This window comes from Trachurus trachurus, assembly GCF_905171665.1.
Source record: "Trachurus trachurus genome assembly, chromosome: 17".
Taxonomy (NCBI): Eukaryota; Metazoa; Chordata; class Actinopteri; order Carangiformes; family Carangidae; genus Trachurus; species Trachurus trachurus.
This window is the reverse complement of record NC_139900.1, coordinates 2,102,716-2,122,605: the sequence shown is the minus strand read 5'-3', so window position 1 is coordinate 2,122,605 and position 19,890 is coordinate 2,102,716. Positions and strand designations below refer to the sequence as shown.

General features: G+C 44.9%; 1 protein-coding gene across 1 annotated transcript; it reads left to right on the top strand.

Annotated features, from left to right (window-relative positions):
- Positions 1 to 3,955: 3,955 nt before the first annotated feature.
- On the top strand, positions 3,956 to 17,339 carry LOC311000045 (cadherin-7-like; the record flags this gene model as incomplete). Its single annotated transcript, XM_083990680.1, has 13 exons — positions 3,956 to 4,171; positions 4,759 to 5,053; positions 6,353 to 6,472; positions 8,331 to 8,498; positions 8,678 to 8,865; positions 10,452 to 10,705; positions 11,619 to 11,755; positions 12,689 to 12,810; positions 12,901 to 13,018; positions 13,725 to 13,982; positions 15,954 to 16,163; positions 16,933 to 16,940; positions 17,061 to 17,339. The coding sequence occupies 13 exons, from the start codon at positions 3,956 to 3,958 to the stop codon at positions 17,337 to 17,339; spliced, it is 2,373 nt and encodes a 790-aa protein (XP_083846806.1).
- Positions 17,340 to 19,890: the final 2,551 nt, after the last annotated feature.

Below are 19,890 nucleotides of genomic sequence, written 5' to 3'. Positions count from 1 at the left end.
AATTTCTCTATAATATTTCCAAAAAATGAATTGGCCCTAATTTAAAAGTATAAAAAAGTAACGTTCTTCAGTCTCAGAACAAATATTTGTGTATCTCTGGTGCTTACTTCTAAATTTGGTCCAATGTGGGTCCGTGGTCTAATTTGTGTCAATTTAGGGTCCTTGATGTACAAAAGGTTGAGAACCACGTCCACTAGAGGGCACTCCAACATTTGCAACAAGTTTTACCAAATCAATACAAAACTTCATGAAGGGAAATCAAAATATTATAAGGTCAGATGCACATACAGGCTATAGATATGGCCAGAAATGTATAATAAATACATATAGATGAGATATAAAGTGCCTAATTTGGATCTCCTCTGGCAATCAAATGTGTTATATGTGTTTGAAGCTTCTGAAGCTTTAAAGGGATAGTATCATTTTTTTAAAGTGGGGTTGTATGATCTACAAATAGCCCCTAAGTACTTTAATTGCAGTAGAGGACTCTCTGCACTCCTCCCGTTAGCAACGCCAGCCCATAATAGCCCTGCCCAGAGATTTACAGCATACAGTGTTGTGAATGGACCCAAAGAACTTGAAGTTACTTGAAAACTTGAAGGTAAATTACAATGTCTGACGCACGGTCAAAAGACTGTGTAGCTTCCACCATTATCCGACTCAAAACTAAAACTGTTACATCCAATCACAGTTACAGCTGCAAGATGACATCAGAGCAAAACATTTAAAGACACAGAACATTTTTTATCATGTACACATTACCAACTTATACATTTTAAAGTAACACATTTAACACGAAATTATCATGATCAATTTGAACTGTTTTAAATTAAATTATTGCCATTAAATTATTAACTTATTGGCCCTTACACATATAGTTACGGCTCCCCTCGACCTCTTTATTGCATATTATATTTCTGTTTTTTTATTTTATTGCCAGTACTGCTGTATTTGTGATAATGCTCCTTTAAAAAAAAAGTGAGTTCTATTGGAATAGCGAAGTTCGTTTTGACAGCCCATAGTCTACTGTAAAGTGTGTGTGTGTGTGTGTGTGTGTGTGTGTGTGTGTGTGTGTGTGTGTGTGTGTGTGTGTGTGTGCGCCTGCAGCAGCAGATGATTCACTTCCTCCTGTGAACACCTGAGATCAGATCAGCTGCAGGCGGAGAGAGTTCACACACCTGAGACTCTCTGCTCTCTCTGGGGGGGGGGGGGGGGGGGGGCGTGTGTGTGTGTGGAGAGGGGGGGGGGGGGGTTAGATCAGATGGAGGATCAATAAACCAACGGGGATAAAAAAAAACATCAGCGTTTCCAGATCGATAACCAATAATCAATCAGCTTCAACAAGTCCAGTCAGTTTAGTTGTTATAGTGACTTCAGACCTGTTGTTTGATGTTGTGTGTGTGTGTGTGTGAGAGTGTGTGTGTGTGTGGGGGGGGGGGAGGGGGGGGGGGGGGGGGCAGATGTTGCAGCAGCTCCTCGGGGAACAACAGGAACAACTGATGTAGAAACACACACACACACACACACATCTATCTCACATTCTATCTATAGAACAGGGTTGATTGTTATATTCTAACTAACTTAGTATATGGTAGCTATATATTTATTTATGGGGATAGTTTATATATATATATTTAAAAATTTATATTTATAAGGATATTTTTGTAATGATATATTTATATCGATATTTATGAAGTGTATATATTTATATAGGTGTATTATGTAGTTATAAGGATATCTGTGTAGTTACTAACTGAAGAACAGTTAAAGCAGAAGTAAGGTGAATGTTTGTGTTAATCTAAGTCTTAAATAGTTGTATCTTCCGACAGCAATCACTTCTATAGAGTGTTTGGTCTGAAACACGGGTCTGTCAGTCACTCTGCTCTGCTCTGAGCCCAGGAGAAAACTTTCCTTGTATCCTACAACCTTTATCCAATGAGGAGAGAGAACGGCATAAAGGGGCAGTCCTCTCTGTGTGTGCAGCCAAGGGATGCGCGTGAATGTGGTGACGTAGGGACGAGGACCAATAGATCCATGACGAGGGCGGGGGCTGCTAACTCCATCGGCTGACAGGAAGTTATGGTGCGTTCAAGGCAACTCGTAACTCGTGTTTTTCCGACCTGTGAAGTGGTACCAGTTCGATCTGGTACGAGTTCACGGGTCAGAAGTTACGAGTGGCCGTTATAGTGACTTTCACAGGTAAAACAGGTCGGAGAAACACGAGTGGGTTGCCTGGAACGCTACAAAGTCGTAAGTTGTGACTTGAAGCTGTAATTTACGGTTTCAAAAGCCTGCCTGGAACGCAGCATTAGCCAAAACGACCGGATCGCTTACTTCTGCTTTAAAATGGGGTGGGAAATTAAAAAAGTATTAAAAAAGTAGGCTATTGTACTTCTTCCTACTCCTTTTTCAAACAATGTGCAGTGTTTGTCTTGACTCTATTTTTATTTTTTATTCCTCTTTTTCTTTCTTTTGTATGTACAAATAGTTACATATATTTTTTATACATGTTCGAAAATAAATAAAATTCATTCATTCATTCACACACACACACACCCAGGGGGAGGAGTTTTGTTCAGTTCTATGACTTCCTCCTCCTCCTCCTCCTCCTCCTCCTCCTCCTCTGTCACAGTGAACAGCTTCTCTCTAACAGACAGACCGAGACCAAGAAGAAAGTTGGTTTTTCCTCTAGTCAATAATCAATCTGAGCTGATTATTAACTCATATTGATCAGTGATCAGTGATCAGCGGACTGGGACCTGCCTGAGGGGGGCGGGGGGGGCATCAGCTGCTGCACGGTAAGACTGCTGCTTATAGTCAGTTATGATGGGATGTGAAGCCCTTTGAGACAAACTGGTGGTAAAAACGGGCTATACTATAGTAATAAAATTGCCTTATTCAGTCTGTTCATGGGTTATGAACGCTTCTATTACATATGAATATAATCAATTCTATGATAAACTGCATCATATATTATTTATATAATAAACAGAATGTGAATTTGTTCAGATGTGATTTGTGCATTTTATCAGCTTAAACAGATTTATGAGATTTAATCAGATTAACATGTTGGTGACACAGCAGAGCGTCAATCCAACACATGCAGCTGTTTACTGTGGTTAAATGTTGATTAAAGTTGTAAAATTGTATTTAAAGTTGTTTATAGTAGGCTAGTTAACTTTTGTTTACTGTTGTTAAAGGGATAGTTCAACATTTAGTCAAACTGGCCCATTGCCATAATCCCTATAGTCATAGCAGTAGGTTCGTTACCTTTAATTGTCGGTGCAAGCTGTTTTTAGAACGGCGGAGCAGAGCCGTGAGCTGCTCAGAGCTACGCTACGGAGGCTCATTATGGGATTTCTTGGTTTCCCTCATCAAACTCATCAAATACACAATCCAACAACTCCACAACGCTCTGGTGGACAAGTTGTGAGCTGCACATTCACCACGCTATGAGATAATAACACAACGTTACCAGACAGAGTTGTTTTAGAGGGAAATTCATGCAAAACCGCTGATGCACGTTGCCTTCAGGGACAGTTTTTCATCAAGCAGACTCTGTATTTCCCTCTAAAACAACTCTGTGTGGTAACGTTGTGTTATTATCTCATAGTGTGGTGAATGTGCAGCTCACAACTTGTCCACCAGAGCGTTGTGGAGTTGTTGGATTGTGTATTTGATGAGTTTGATGATGAGGGAAACCAAGAAATCCCATAATGAGCCTCCATAGCGTAGCTCTGAGCAGCTCACGGCTCTGCTCCACCGTTCTAAAAACAGCTTGCACCGACAATTAAAGGTAACGAACCTACTGCTATGACTATAGGGATTATGGCAATGGGCCAATTTGACAAAATGTTGAACAACCCCTTTAACAGCTAATGTTAGCTAGTGTTGTTGTTTTTTTTACAGACATGTCAGACATTGGGACAGTTTGACGACTTCTGTCTCTATGGAGATGGAGCGTCTCTGTGTTCTGAGTGTGGCCGTCCTGTTGCTGAGGGAGGAGTCGGTCTGTGGCGCTGCAGCCCTGAACTCTGGAGGAGGAGGAGGAGCAGGAGGAGCAGGAGGAGGTGCTGGTGTCCCCAGACAGAGGAGCAGGAGGAGCTGGGTGTGGAACCAGTTCTTCATCCTGGAGGAGTTCACGGGAGACGAGCCGCTGTACGTGGGGAAGGTTGGTTCTTTCTTCTTGTTTTATTATTATTTTATGTATTGATCACTGATCTATATTGTACGAAGGAGTATTCGGGCCAGCCCCCCCCCCCAAAAAAAAAACCAGCGCAAGAAAAAAAAAAAAGTTAAGTAAAAATAGAAAAAAAAATCCGGCACAAGAAAAAAAAAAAAAGTTAAGTAAAAAAAGAAAAAAAAAATCCGGCACAAGAAAAAAAAAAAAGTTAAGTAAAAAAAGAAAAAAAAAATCCAGCGCAAGAAAAAAAAAAAAAGTTAAGTAAAAAAAGAAAAAAAATCCGTCACAAGAAAAGAAAAAGTCAGGTAAAGAAAAAAAAAATCCGGTGCAAGAAAAAAAAATTGAAAAATTAGATATATATAGCGAAACTCTCGTCCGTCACTATTGTTCTCATGCTGGTTTTCTACCAGGAAGTAGTTGGAAACAACAAGGAGATTCGTCTATAGATAATGAGTGAAATTTGAATTTGATGATGGTGAACTATCCCTTTAACTAGTCCCCGGTCCTTGTGGTAGTCTAGTTCGTCCTCAGCTGGTCTCCTCTGGTGGTTTAACTAGTCCCCGGTGTCCCTGCAGCTCCACTCGGACCTGGATAAAGGTGACGGTCAGGTGCGCTACGTGCTGAGCGGCGACGGAGCGGCGTCCGTCTTCACGCTGGACGAGGCCACGGGCGACATCCACGCGGCGCGGCGGCTGGACCGGGAGCAGCAGCCGTTCTACCGGCTCAGGGCCCAGGCCCGGGACCGCGGCACCGGGCTACCGCTAGAGCCCGAGACCCACTTCACCATCAAGGTCCAAGACGTCAACGACAACCAGCCGCAGTTCCTGCACGGCCCCTACAGCGCCAGGGTGCCCGAGAGCGCCCCCATAGGTGAGTCTAGACCAGGACCAGGAGCGCCCCCCTAGGTTGTTTGGTTTTATTAATCCCACTGAAGTAGGGTTGTATATCTCCACCAATGAGGCCGATTCGATACGCATCTCGATACGCTGCCACCGATACGATACATTAACGATTCACTGAAGCTCCCGTCGATACGATGCGATACGATTCACTCCTGTTCACGATGCGATGCGATTCAAATGCGATTTGATGATGATATTTCTTATTTACAAAGAGATTCGGTTCGATATGATGTTTGATACAGTTGTGATAAGAGAGTTTCTTCCCACATCAGGTTTATTACCTCAATACCACTATTCTGCTTTACTCTCTGTATCAGTTTGAGGGATGTTGCCTATATTTGGTTAATTTTTACAGGGCAAACCAATAAATCATATTTGAAAGGTACAATCTAGAGGAAATAAATGGTAGACTTATACAAATGAAATCCAGCTTAATCATATGGGCTAGTCTTGTGTGGTGGCATCTCTGCATTTTGGTCTTCTGCTATGTTATAATAATAATAACTTTATTTATATAACTTAGCACCTTTAAAAGCACAAGTTTAAAAAGTGCTTCACAACACAACTTAAAAGAGACAAGTCACAGATGTTTTGTTGTGCACGGGACATTTCTGGGTGGAGAGTCTGTGTTTTCTCTCCAGCCAGTGACAGAGCTCAGGTGTAGCTCCGTGCAGCAGAGTAGTAGAGCTACTAGCCCCGCTAGCTGTTAGCGGTTAGCATCCGCGGCTACCACTGCTTCCTAGCTCACTACAACCAGAGCCACGACCACGGCCCTGCTCCTAGTTACAGCCGCTGACGGCCGAGTATTGGCGTAAAACGTAGAGTGGGTCCTTATTGTGCAGAACGCACCAGAGTTTCCTCCCCACCCTCTTCTCCATGACAACCTCTAACAGTGTGTTCACACCGGGCGCGAGTAAAATATTCGCCTCACTCTACTTGCTCGAGTTTGCCCGCTGGAATATTTGTTTTTACTCGCGGCATTCGCGCAAATATTTCGCTGGCGAACAGGCGAATTTCGCATTTTCGCTTCATTCGCGCTGCCAGCACAAATTCGCGTCCATTCGCGTCTGTACATTGACTTTGTATGTAATCTGGTCGCGCGAAAAATTTGCCTCGCGCCCAGTGTGAACACGCCGTTCAAATTTGTGGATATTTTGATTTGATGATACGTTTTATTTATGTATTTGTCATTTTAGACACATTTGTTCTAAATAAATTGATTCATTATTGGATGTTCAGGTTGATATGAGCTTGCTGTTGTTGTTAGGTACGTCCGTCCTGACCGTGGTGGCCTCGGATGCTGACGATCCAACTTACGGGAACTCTGCTCGGCTGGTTTACAGCATCCTGCAGGGTCAGCCGTACTTCTCTGTGGAGCCCAAGACAGGTGAGGGACACCTGGACTCACCTGGACTCACCTGGACTCACCTGAACACACACACGACGACTGATGTCATGTTGTCACGTGCACTTTGGCTTTGAATACAGGAACCAGATGTTTTCACTTGACTGTAACGACTCAGACTCAGACCGTTGCCCCTCCCCCTCTGAAACGTTCACGGTTTTTAGAGGTGAATTAACACATCGTTCTGCTGCAGGCAAATCTGATTAAAATGTGTGTGTGTGTGTGTGTATGAAGCCCTAAATGCTGTGTGTATTTAAGCGTTGTGTATTAACGGCTGAGCATTAGTCACATGACTGGCATAGTGAGAAACATGCGACCATGAACTGAACTGTGATGTGGATAGTGTCACTCACTGTCTGCTGCTGCTGCTGCTGCTGTCTCAAAGGGCTTTACATCCCATCAAAAACTCCATAGAAAACCCTGTAACAGGGAAAACCAGGAGAAACCCCAGGAGGAGGAGAGGAGAGGAGAGAGGAGCCCATACGTAACTCTGCTGTACTCTGAATGGTCGTTATTCACATTAACAAACTGAAACCTGTCAGATAAATATGACTTAAAGCAGAAGTAAGTGATATATTTGTGTTAATATAAGTCTTAAATAGTTGTATCTTCCGACAGCAATCACTTACATAGAGTGTTTGGACCGAAACACGGGTCTGTCAGTCCCTCTGCTCTGCTCTGAGCCGAAGAGAAAACATTTATCGTATCCTACAGTTTTTATCCAATGAGGAGAGAGAACGGCATGCAGGGCTGTGTGTGCAGCCAAGGGACGCCGTGAATGTGGTGACGTAGCGACGAGGACTGTTATGGTGCGTTCAAGGAAACTCGTAACTCGTGTTTTTCCGACCTGTGAAGTGGTACCAGTTCGATCTGGTACGAGTTCACGGGTCAGAAGTTACGAGTGGCCGTTATAGTGACTTTCACAGGTAAAACAGGTCGGAGAAACACGAGTGGGTTGCCTGGAACGCTACAAAGTCGTAAGTTGTGACTTGAAGCTGTAATTTACGATTTCAAAAGCCTGCCTGGAACGCAGCATTAGCCAAAACCACCGGATCGCTTACTTCTGCTTTAAAGCATTTTAGGGCAGAACCTTTAATCCCAATCTGATGGTCTAGTCTCTGCAGCAGGAATGTGGGTTTGTTTTTCCAATAATGTCAGGCAGGAAATATAAGAGCTGCCTTAAATTCAGGAAGTAGTGGAGCTGTGCATAGAGCCCATACCCCTTTCCCACTGGCCAAAAAACCTGTTTAAACCCGCTAACAATCGTCTTTTGGTGGCAGTGGGAAAGGCACCGAGCCGCGACGACCCGCGTCAAACGACTCAGCAAGCGACGCGGGTTGCGTCTCATATCACCTACCAAAACAAAGCTCTGCTCGCATTCCAGACTGGGATCAAAAGATCAAACAACACCGACCAAAAACAACGTGTTGTGGCGGCGGCAGACTGGCTGTCCTCCTCGGCCGATGGACTTCACACGCCGCGGCGGGCGGAGACACTGTTTCTTGCACCGCGGATGAGAGCGGGGCGACTGGTTCATGCTCTGTCTGGACTGTTCCCCCAGCGTTTAAAAAACCCGCGTCGACCAAGGGGGCAGTTGTCGGTCTGAGAAGTGAAGTCACTTCCTCGTTCAACAAACTGCAATCCCCTCTTCTTCCTCTGGGGGCTGGTGTCAGAAAGCAGCATTCTCCATAGACCCCCATGTTAAAATCACCCACTTTACATCCTCTATAAACATGATTAAAGCCTGGTGTCAGCACGTTTTTCTCTGAGGTCCTCCAGTCTTACCTGTCTTACCTCTCTTACCTGTCCTCCAGTCTTACCTGTCCTCCCTGTCCTCCAGGTGTGGTGCGTACGGCTCACCTGGGTCTGGACCGGGAGGTGCAGGACCAGTACCTGGTGGTGGTCCAGGCCAAAGACATGGTTGGTCAGATGGGAGGTCTGTCAGGAACCACCTCCGTTACCGTGACGCTGACGGACGTCAACGACAACCCCCCTCACTTCCCTCGCAGTAAGTCTCACCTTGTATGTATATAGGATAGATAGATAGATAGATAGATAGATAGATAGATAGATAGATAGATAGATAGATAGATAGATAGATAGATAGATAGATAGATAGATAGATAGATAGATAGATAGATAGACCCTCAGACCCTGAGACCTTCAGGATGTCCCTGTCCCCCACAGAGAGCTACCGGGTCACCGTTCCAGAGTCGGCTGCGGTGTCGTCGGTGGTGGCTCGGATCAAAGCTGTGGATCTGGACCTGGGTCTGAACGCTGAGATGGACTACAGGGTCCTGGACGGGGACGGACCGGGGACCTTCAGGGTCCTCACCGACCCACTCACACAGGAAGGACTGGTCGTCCTGCACAAGGTACCGGTCCATTACCCGAAGGACTGAACACACTGTACCAGCTGGAGGGCTTGGTATTATGGTCTGTCCAGTCAGGTCAGCTGGGGACGTCCTTGTCCCTTGTCCTTCGGCCTTCCTTCTTCCTTCCTTCGGCCTTCCGTCTTCCTTCCTTCGGCATTCCTTCTTCCTTCCTTCGGCCTTCCTTCTTCTTACTTCGGCCTTCCTTCTTCCTTCCTCCGGCCTTCCGTCTTCCTTCCTTCAGCCTTCCTTCTTCCTTCCTTCGGCCTTCCGTCTTCCTTCCTTCAGCCTTCCTTCTTCCTTCCTTCGGCCTTCCATCTTCCTTCCTTCTTCCTTACTTCGGCCCTCCTTCTTCCTTCCTTCAGCCTTCCTTCTTCCTTCCTTCATCCCTCCTTCGTCTCTCCTTCACCTCTCCTTCTTCCTTCCTTCGGCCTTCCTTCTTCTTTACTTCGGCCTTCCTTTTCCTTCCTTTGGCCTTCCTTCGGCCCTCCTTCTTCCTTACTTCGGCCTTCCTTTTTCCTTCCTTCGGCCTTCCTTCTTCCTTACTTCGGCCTTCCTTCTTCCTTCCTTCGGCCTTCCGTCTTCCTTCCTTCAGCCTTCCTTCTTCCTTCCTTCGGCCTTCCGTCTTCCTTCCTTCAGCCTTCCTTCTTCCTTCCTTCGGCCTTCCATCTTCCTTCCTTCTTCCTTACTTCGGCCCTCCTTCTTCCTTCCTTCAGCCTTCCTTCTTCCTTCCTTCATCCCTCCTTCGTCTCTCCTTCACCTCTCCTTCTTCCTTCCTTCGGCCTTCCTTCTTCTTTACTTCGGCCTTCCTTTTCCTTCCTTTGGCCTTCCTTCTTCCTTCCTTCGGCCCTCCTTCTTCCTTACTTCGGCCTTCCTTTTTCCTTCCTTCGGCCTTCCTTCTTCCTTCCTTCGGCCTTCCTTCATCCCTCCTTCGTCTCTCCTTCACCTCTCCTTCTTCCTTCCTTCGGCCGTCCCTATTCCTTCCTTCGGCCCTCCCTATTCCTTCCTTCTGCCTTCCTTCTTCCTTCCTTCGGCCTTCCTTCTTCTTTACTTCGGCCTTCCTTTTCCTTCCTTTGGCCTTCCTTCTTCCTTCCTTCGGCCCTCCCTATTCCTTCCTTCGGCCCTCCTTCTTTCTTCCTTCCTTCGGCCTTCCTTCTTCCTTCCTTCGGCCTTCCTTTTCCTTCCTTTGGCCTTCCTTCTTCCTTCCTTCGGCCTTCCGTCTTCCTTCCTTCGGCATTCCTTCTTCCTTCCTTCGGCCTTCCTTCTTCCTTCCTTCGGCCTTCCTTCTTCCTTCCTTCAGCATTCCTTCTTCCTTCCTTCGGCCTTCCCTATTCCTTCCTTCGGCCTTCCTTCGTCCGTCCTTCGTCCTTCCTTCGGCCTTCCTTCTTCCTTCCTTCGGCCTTCCTTCTTCCTTCCTTTGGCCCTCCTTCTTCCTTCCTTCGGCCCTCCCTATTCCTTCCTTCAGCCTTCCTTCTTCCTTCCTTCGGCCTTCTTTCTTCCTTCCTTCGGCTCCCCTTCGTCCCTCCTTCATCTTTCCTTTGTCTCTCCTTCTTCCCTCCTTTAAACCGGTTTCCTTCTGCTCCATCCAGGCTCTGGACTTTGAGACCAAATCCAGCTTCACTCTGCGTGTGGAGGCGTCCAACCGCTACGTGGACACGCGCTTCCTGTCCGCGGGTCCGTTCAGCGACGTGGCGACGGTGCTTCTGCTGGTGGAAGATGTGGACGAGGCGCCGGTCTTCTCCTCGGCCGTCAGCCACATGGAGGTGTCCGAGGCGGCGGCCGTCGGCACCGACGTCGGGTCAGTGTCGGCTCGCGACCCCGACAGAACCGAGAGTCCTGTCAGGTAAACACGTCTGTGACCGTCAGTGGCGGCCTTAGACATCTGGGGGCCCGTTTCAATATTTCATATGAGGCTCTACCCTGTTAAACATCACATTATTTGCCAGCTATATGCCCATGTGTCGCTGATGCTTTAAACCCTGAAAGGACGCAGTAAACGCACTATCCATGCATCCCAAATCACTATCAGGGCAAGAAACCAGGACTTAGCAGAAAAAACGAGGACTGAAGTTGGTTTTCATCAAAAAGCAAAATCATTACATTTTCAGACATGAACAGGAATCTTAACACAATCAAAAACTACAGGCTTTAACAATATTCAGAATTTAAATTGGCAACAAAAGTAATGAGAGCAAAGTGCTCAGCATTATTTCAGCACCTAGGACAAGGAAAGGACGAGACATGCGGACAGACAGACGTCTACAGGTGCTGATCCTGTCGGTGCTGCGGTGCTGGAGCAGCAGACAGACAGCTGTCTCCTCCATTAGTAAAATCTGTAAATAAGCTGCCAATAATATCACATTTTAGTTGTGCTCTCGCTGTGTTTTATTTCTCTGTTAAGTTAGGACGTAGGCTACTCATAGATCGCCTGTTTGGAGGCATTTCAACCCGATGGAAAAAAGAAAAGAGGAGGAAAGTGATTGAAAGGAATAATACTGGGAGAAGGAAAACAAGGGTCTATTGATAGTTTGCGAGCCGTTTTCAAAGTTAAGCCTACGTTTTTATTGATATTTCCTGCCGTATTATTAATTAGGAGCGATTAGTCCCGTCGCGGTGTGGCATGATACGTGCATCAGTGGTTGTAGAGCGGATCAGGGGTCGAGTCTGTGACCGCACATAGGTAAGGCCGCCTATGGTGACCGCATCTGCATAGCGGTCTGTCTGTGACTCTGTCGGTGACTCTGTCTGTGCTGCAGCTTCTCCATAGAGCAGCGTTCAGACCAGCAGAGCTTCTTCACCATCGACAGCCGGTCCGGTCTGATCAGAACCAACCGGCCTCTGGACCGAGAGACCAGCGCCTCGCACAACATCACCGTCCTCGCCACCGAGAGCCGTGAGTCTGGTTCCTCATGTGTGTCAGCTGATGTCACTTCATTTCATTTCATTTTTCGATTTATTTCATTCATGGTATACATTCTCACATAGTTGCACATATACATAGTGTACGCATTTTCACCATGAATGAAAAGGAGCAGGATGAAGAAAACTTATAATACCTGCTCCTCTCTGTTGTTACAAATGTCATTGGCTTACTTCAACACCAATATTATTCTCTGTTTCAAAATATTAAAGATGATGAAACATAGTAATGACAAAAAAACAAACAAAATAACGGTAGACACCACTCGTCTATCTATCTTTTTCTTTTTTTCCCTTCTTTTTCTCTTTCTCCTTCTTTTTTGTAGATACTTATCTTTTCTTTTTTAAACATTTTCTTAAGCTGAGACATACTTGTACAACTTTTCAGTTCCTTGCTTTGTGAATGCCGTACTTTTACACCTGCAACAGAAATACACGTTTGTTTTAAGCTTAATCTTGCAAATGTGTGTTTAAAATCAAGCTTCAGTCTGTTTTATCCCCTTCCTCCAATTTAAACAAGCTTTGTAAATGTTCTGGTAATGATCTGTTCTTTGCTTTAAACATTATTTTTAGGGTCTGTAATTCTATTATATCAGCCATGTTCAACAAACCTGCAGAAATAAAAAATCAATTTGAGGGATCTCTATTACCTTAAGACAAACTTAACCTTATTCAAAATATAGATACTCTTTGCCACCTTGGCTTTTACATATGCTATGTGGTTTTTCCATGTCAACTTGTCCTCCAGGATAACGCCCAAAAACCTAAACACAGACACTCTTTCCATACTCTCTCCTGCAAATGAAAGTTCAATTTCATCCTTTTTTCGATTTGTAAAAACCATAAATGTACTTCCTGTGTGGACCAGATGTGTCTGACTGACAGATGTGTTGTGTTGTTGTGTCAGTGGATCCTTCTCAGGTGGGGAAAGCCGTGGTTCTGGTCTCTGTGACGGACGTTAACGACAACGCTCCGACCTTCGCCACGGAGTATCAGCTGCTGGTGTGTGAGGACAGCAGACCTGGACAGGTAGACGCGTCTGTCTGTCTGTGCCTCAAGGTCTTTGCCTTTCCCTTTAAGGTTCACGACTTCACGCCGTGTTTGACCTTTGACCTTCAGATCATTGAGACTCTTAGCGCCGTGGACCGCGACGAGCCAGAGGACGGCCATCACTTCCTGTTCTCACTGGCCGCCGAGGCTGCTGGGAACCTCAACTTCACCCTGAGAGACAACAAAGGTACAGTCCACCTTAAAAGGTTCACCTTCAACCATTACAGTCCACCTTAAAAGGTTCACCTTCAACCATTACAGTCCACCTTAAAAGGTTCACCTTCAACCATACAACGGCGGAGCAGAGCCGTGAGCTGCTCAGAGCTACGCTACGGAGGCTCATTATGGGATTTCTTGGTTTCCCTCATCATCAAACTCATCAAATACACAATCCAACAACTCCACAACGCTCTGGTGGACAAGTTGTGACCTGCACATTCACCACGATATGAGATAATAACACAACGTTACCACACAGAGTTGTTTTAGAGGGAAATTCATGTAAAACCTCTGATGCACGTTGCCTTCAGGGACAGTTTCTCATCAACAGTCTCTGTATTTCCCTCTAAAACAACTCTGTGTGGTAACGTTGTGTTATTATCTCATAGCGTGGTGAATGTGCAGCTCACAACTTGTCCACCAGAGCGTTGTGGAGTTGTTGGATTGTGTATTTGATGAGTTTGATGAGTTAGAAACCAAGAAATCCCATAATGAGCCTCCGTAGCGTAGCTCTGAGCAGCTCACGGCTCTGCTCCGCCGTTCTAAAAACAGCTTGCACCGACAATTAAAGGTAACGAACCTACTGCTATGACTATAGGGATTATGGTGATGGGCAAATTTGACTAAATGTTGAACTATACCTTTAAGAATGAGTCTTGTCTCCGTCTCCCCAGACAACACGGTGTCGGTGCTGAGTGGTGGTTTCCATGGTTTCCAGCAGCAGGATCAGTGGCTCCACCTCGTTACCGTGGTGATCTCCGACGGCGACCGTCCGTCCCTCAGCAGCACCAACACGTTGTCCGTCGCCGTCTGCGACTGCGACCGACACGGACGCCGCCGGTCCTGCGGCCGCCGTCCGGCGTCCTCGCTGCTGCTGGCGGTCGGCCTCAACGCCACCGCCACTGTCCTCGCCTGTGTCCTCACACTGCTGGGTACGACCTCGCCCATATACGACCTGCACGCCGACGAGCGACTTCACTCAGACACCGTCTCACCTTGATGATGATGAAATTCTTTATTCAGAAAAAAACAAATAGTCCAGTAATTTGGTAGTGTTTGGCGGTTCGTCCAATGATCAGAGGGTTGGCGATTCGAATCCCGCTCTGTCCCGGTTGCTGCCGTAGTGTCCTTGGGCAAGACACCTTCCCCACCTTGCTCCTGATGGGTCGTGGTTCGCGCCTTGCATGGCAGCTTCCACCATCAGTGTGTGAATGTGTGTGTGAATGGGTGAATGTGATGTGTACTGTAAAGCGCATTGGGTATCGTTTCAGATGGAAAAGCGCTATATAAATACAGACCATTTACCATAATTTTAAGCCAAAAAAGGAAATTTAAAGTGGTTTCTTGTCGGTTGACCGATGGAGTCAACTCATTCCAGTTTTCAAGCTGGTACCACCACAGCACCTTTACATGTGCCGTCAAAACGGTGGAATTTATGCAACTTTATGCAAATGTTCTCATGTTAACAAAGAATTTCAAAAAACTTGTAATACATTTTTTGTTTGTCTTAATGTAAGTAATCAACTCAGTAATTTTCATGGAGATATCTAAAGGTTAAAAATTTTACCCAATTCACATGAGAAAAATAATTAATAGGCATACTTATAAATGGGATATATTTGGGTCTTTTTCTAAACTTTCCCCTAATGTGTGCACCATTCTTGGGTCCGGTGTGATTTATCAAAGAGAAATTGCGGAGAGTTGTGCGTACGCACAGTTTGATAGATCTGAAAAAGGTGTAAATATTTTGGGTGTAGCTACGCCATTTTCGTCTTTTCGCCGTACGCAAAAATTTAGTAGCAGTTTTACACCCTCTTTGATAAATGAGGCCCCAGATGTCATTTTAGTCACAGAAGTCCAGAGAAAGACGGTAAAACAATACCACATCGCCATGACAACATATTGTCACGTGTATTGTTTTGCCTCGTGCTGACGGACCACTTGTTTACGTAGAGGCTTGTTTATGCCGTTACCTGCAGCGGCTGTCGTCCATCTGCCGTCTGCCCAATTTCACCTGAATGCGGCATGAAAAATACGACTGAGTTGCTTGTGATATACAACCACAACGCTAGATGGGAGGAATTCCTACACAATGTCCCTTTAAACTGTAACTGGTTTATTATGTTTATGTTACTGTTGCACAGTAAAATGTCAATTTAAAACATTGTAGTTTCTGCATTTATTGTCAAAGTATTTATCAGTAATAGAGTGAAAATGAGTTGATTAACAGAGTGACCCCCCACATTTTATACTTGTGCCAAAAAATAATGGCTAGATTTATTGTTCAACTAATAATATAGTGATACATTTTTGGTTGATGATGATTAAATAACAAAAACATTGAGGTCCGTCTGCCGTCTGCCCAATTTCACGTGAATGCAGCATGAAAAATACCATTGAGTTGCTTGAGATATACAACCACAACGCTAGATGGAGGAATTCCTACACAATGTCCCTTTAAAGAGAGAAGTTAAAATGATTTTCATTTCATAATCAGTAGTGATATCAACGATTACGGTTTATAAACCCCGCCCCCCCATGAGGAGTCAGCTTCCTGTATGATGTCACTAGGCTTCTGCTCGGCCACGCCCCTTTAGGGAGACCAGAGGCAGCCTGGAGTGTATTGACTCCAATGGGACAATTTAACGTTAACACAGATTATGGTCTGTCCTTTCTCCCCACAGTCACTGAAGTAAATGTTGGGCTCATTTTCCACAAGCCACATCTCTTCTGAACAGTTTGACACCAAAATGGAAACTTTCAAACGGACACATCAGGAGAAAATCCACTTTGTTGAAGAGGCTTTAGAATAGTAGCTAGTAACAACCAATCAGATCGCTGGATTTCACCTTTCCGTTTTATAAATGAAAATATACTAACCTTCCTCCTCTCTCCTTCCTCAGGTGTTGTCATGGTAACGGCGGCCGTCAGACACCACAGGAGGCGGCGGTGGGGGGCGTCTCCGAGGACGGACGACGACTACGAGCGGGAGATCCGAGAGAACATCGTCCGCTACGACGACGAAGGCGGCGGCGAGGAAGACACCGAGGCCTTCGACATGTCGGCCCTGAGGCACCCGACGCCCCCAACCCAGTCCAACCCAGGGCTCCCACGCAAGTATGGAAAGTATGGAATTAGATTTTATACATTTCCAGGTCTTTAAAAGTATGGAAAATGGAAACTATTGTATGGAAATATATTTATTTTATTTATCTTATCTTGGTTTGGTCTTATCTGAAGTTATCCGGGTTAATTATTGTGTATGTGCTATTGTACCTATAGCTACAATCTCCTAGAAATTATTTGGTTGCATAATGGCATATACATTCAGAATAATGAAAACAAATGATAAATTATTTGCTTTTTTATATATTATGCACGTCTACAGGTATTTACTTAACCCTTGATTCTGGGAGAGAAAAGTGCCCCCGGAGAAAACGCCATAAAATAGTATACCTTCATATTTTTTTCCAGATTTTTTTGCATAGATCTTCTAGTCTACTACTCCTCTAATGATCCATACCAAATATTCAATTAATTTCAGACTTTTAACCCCTTAAATGCCGGTATATAGGGTCCTATGAAAAAAAATGGCTAAAAACGCACACAAAAAGGGGGGTATTTTCAATACAATGAATGCAAACTGAATGTGTTGGGTGGGGATTTTACCGGGCTTGGACATGTCAAAAAAAATTGGAAAAAAATATGAGTGTGACTTTTTTTTAGTTGGGGTAGTTAGTGTAACGCCCCAATTATTTATTTATTTTATTCCAAAATTTGTGAAAAATTATGGCTTTTCACCAAATTTGATGGCAATAACTCAAACCACTGCAAGACAATCAAGAGTTGAAAAATGAAAATGGACACGTTTGTCCGTATCAGACACAAGGGTTAAATATCACGAATTATTTGATTTTCTTTTACCGAGAAGTCTGGAAATTAGGGTCTGGAAAAAGTAGTGTGGAATTTGGACATTTCAAATGTGTAGGAACCCTGGGAACCAGAACCAGAACCAGCTGCTGCAGGACTTCATCAGGGACCGGCTGGCCGAGGCCGACCTGGACCTGGACCTGATGGCACCGCCCTTCGACTCGCTGCAGACCTTCGCCTTCGAAGGCAGCAGCAGCAGCCGGTCGTCGACGGCGGCGGCGTCGCTCTGCTCGCTGGCCTCGTCGCTGGAGTCGGAGTCGGAGCAGAACTACGACTTCCTGAGGGACTGGGGGCCCAAGTTCAGGAGGCTGGCCGACCTGTACGGAGACCGCCAGGGGGGCGGAGGGGCCTCGTCGTAGTTGTCCTGCCTCAGGCTCTAAGTTTGATTTCTTGTAGCCTAGTGTTTGGCGCCCCCTAGCAGTGGTTTCGTTCTAAGCGGGAAATAGCCTGTCCCTTTAATTTATGTCATGTGACTTATGATGAGCAGCCATTTTGTTTCTCTTGCAAGCTAAAGCCGGGCTTACACTGCACGACTATTCGTCTGTTCACATCTCAAACTGCACGAGCGTCCCTCTTCAGTCCTACGTCTCAGATCAGTCTCAGACCTTCACTAATTGCACGTCGTTCTACGATTGCTCCCCACCACGATTACCCTGCGATGCCGCTGAGATTTGTGCTGCTCTATAATTGCTCGATTGTAAACATCAAATTGACATTGGTTCCTGATGTTGGTTCCTATAGCAGAGTCCATGGTGGAAGATCAGACCGACAAACACACAGACAGACAGCGCGCATCACCTCCAAGGACGGTGCTGCAGAGAGAGAGAGAGGGAGAGAGAGCGAGAGAGAGAGAGAGAGAGAGAGAGAGAGAGAGAGAGAGAGAGAGAGAGGACGGCGCTACTTTCTCCAGCCAGCTGACGTGTAGCTCACCTGCGGCTCACCTGCAGCTGTCAGAGGAGCCTCACTAGTTCTCTCTCTGGCCTGCACTTTAAAAGTTCAGCTGATCAGGTCAGCTGAGCTGAGTCAGAGCACAGTGGACGTGGCTGGTGTGTAGGCTCGCTATTTTATACTGTAACGGCAAGAAAAAAAATAATCGTCCTCAATCGCTGATTGTCTGATAGTGTGTGTGTATTTGTCGGGCTGATCTTCCATCACGGACTGCGCTGCTGATCATCACCCGGTCACCCTGTCTCTCTACAGCTGTGGTCTAACTTCAGCTGGTCACTTCCCTGTCCCTCCTCTTTCTGTCTGCCCGTTTTAACTCTATCTGACGAAGTTCAGCATCACATTCAGGTTCATAAAGGCTCTGTGCTCTGTGCTAAAACAATCTGTCATGGTAAAAACTTGTCGTATGTGCAGAATCGTGACGTAGGACCCCATACATTGTCCGTCACGACGAGGAATTTTCTGGCATGTCAGAAATTAATCGGGAGGTCGGCGACTCGTCTTTAGGACGTCGGGACGTGACGCAGAGCCTCACTAACCATACGTCCCGATTATGCTCACGACCCCGCGATCCCTCTACGATTATGCAAATTAGGCTGCGACTCGTCTGGGACGACAAAATCGTGGCAAAATCGTGCAGTGTAAGCCCGCCTTAAGGATCGGGCGTGCTTCATCTGCTGCCATCTTCTTCTTTGCGCTTGTGAACGCATCGTCTGTAAGTTGATTATTGTTGTGTATATAAAGTGCAAGTGCATCGTTATAATTTAATATGTTTACCTCAGAAATTCATGTAACACGAAGTATTTAAAAATCATAATTTAGCATATGTAGCATAGCAGTTAGCTGCAGTGGTGGTTGAAAAGCTCTGTAAATTTAAGTTGTTGATGTAGCTACTTTATTTTGGTGTTTTTCTACAGTTTCACTCTGTGTGAGTGCAGCTAAGGCATCTTATTAAAGAGTATTACGAAGATGACTCCTGACTCCGGCACTTACTAGAGTTTGGCTTGCTGTTGAATCATGTCCCGCATGATAGTAGTCCTCCGTCTGAAAGAAAGAAAGAAAGAAAGAAAGAAAGAAAGAAAGAAATGGGGTAGAAACAAAGAAGAAAGAAAGAAAGAAAGAAAGAAAGAAAGAAAGAAAGAAAGAAAGAAGTTAAAATACAGATGAAGGGGTAGAAGAAAGAAAGACAAAAAGAAAGAAAAAGAGAGAAAAAGAGACAGAGGGTTTGAAAGAAAGAAAGAAATAGAGTAGGAGGTAGGAGATAGATAGATAGGACAGAGAGTGTGGAAGACAGAGAGAAGAGGGTAGACAGAGCAAGATAGACAGACAGATAGATAGATAGATAGATAGATAGATAGATAGATAGATAGATAGATAGATAGATAGATAGATAGATAGATAGATAGATAGATAGATAGATAGATAGATAGATAGATAGATAGATAGATAGATAGATAGATAGGACAGAGAGTGAGGAAGACAGAGAGAAGAGGATAGATAGATAGATAGATAGATAGATAGATAGATAGATAGATAGATAGATAGATAGATAGATAGATAGATAGATAGATAGATAGATAGATAGATAGATAGATAGATAGATAGATAGATAGATAGATAGATAGATAGATATCAAACAAAACAAAGAAAGAAGGAAGGAAGTACAAAGACAGAGAAAGGGGGTAGAAATCAAGAAAGAAAGAAGTAAAAAGACAAATAGGGTAGAAGAAAGAAGAAAAAGAGAGAGAGGGTGATGATAGATAGTAGATAGAGATAGATAGTGAAAGAAAGAAAGACAAAAAGAGAAAGAAATAAAGAAAGAAGTTAAAATACAGATGAAGGGGTAGAAGAAAGAAAAAAGAAAAAGAGACAGAGGGTTTGAAAGAAAGACATGGGCACAGTTTAAACCAGTCCTTTTTTTAAATCATTACCTGCAAATTGGCCAAATACCAGAATATTTCACCT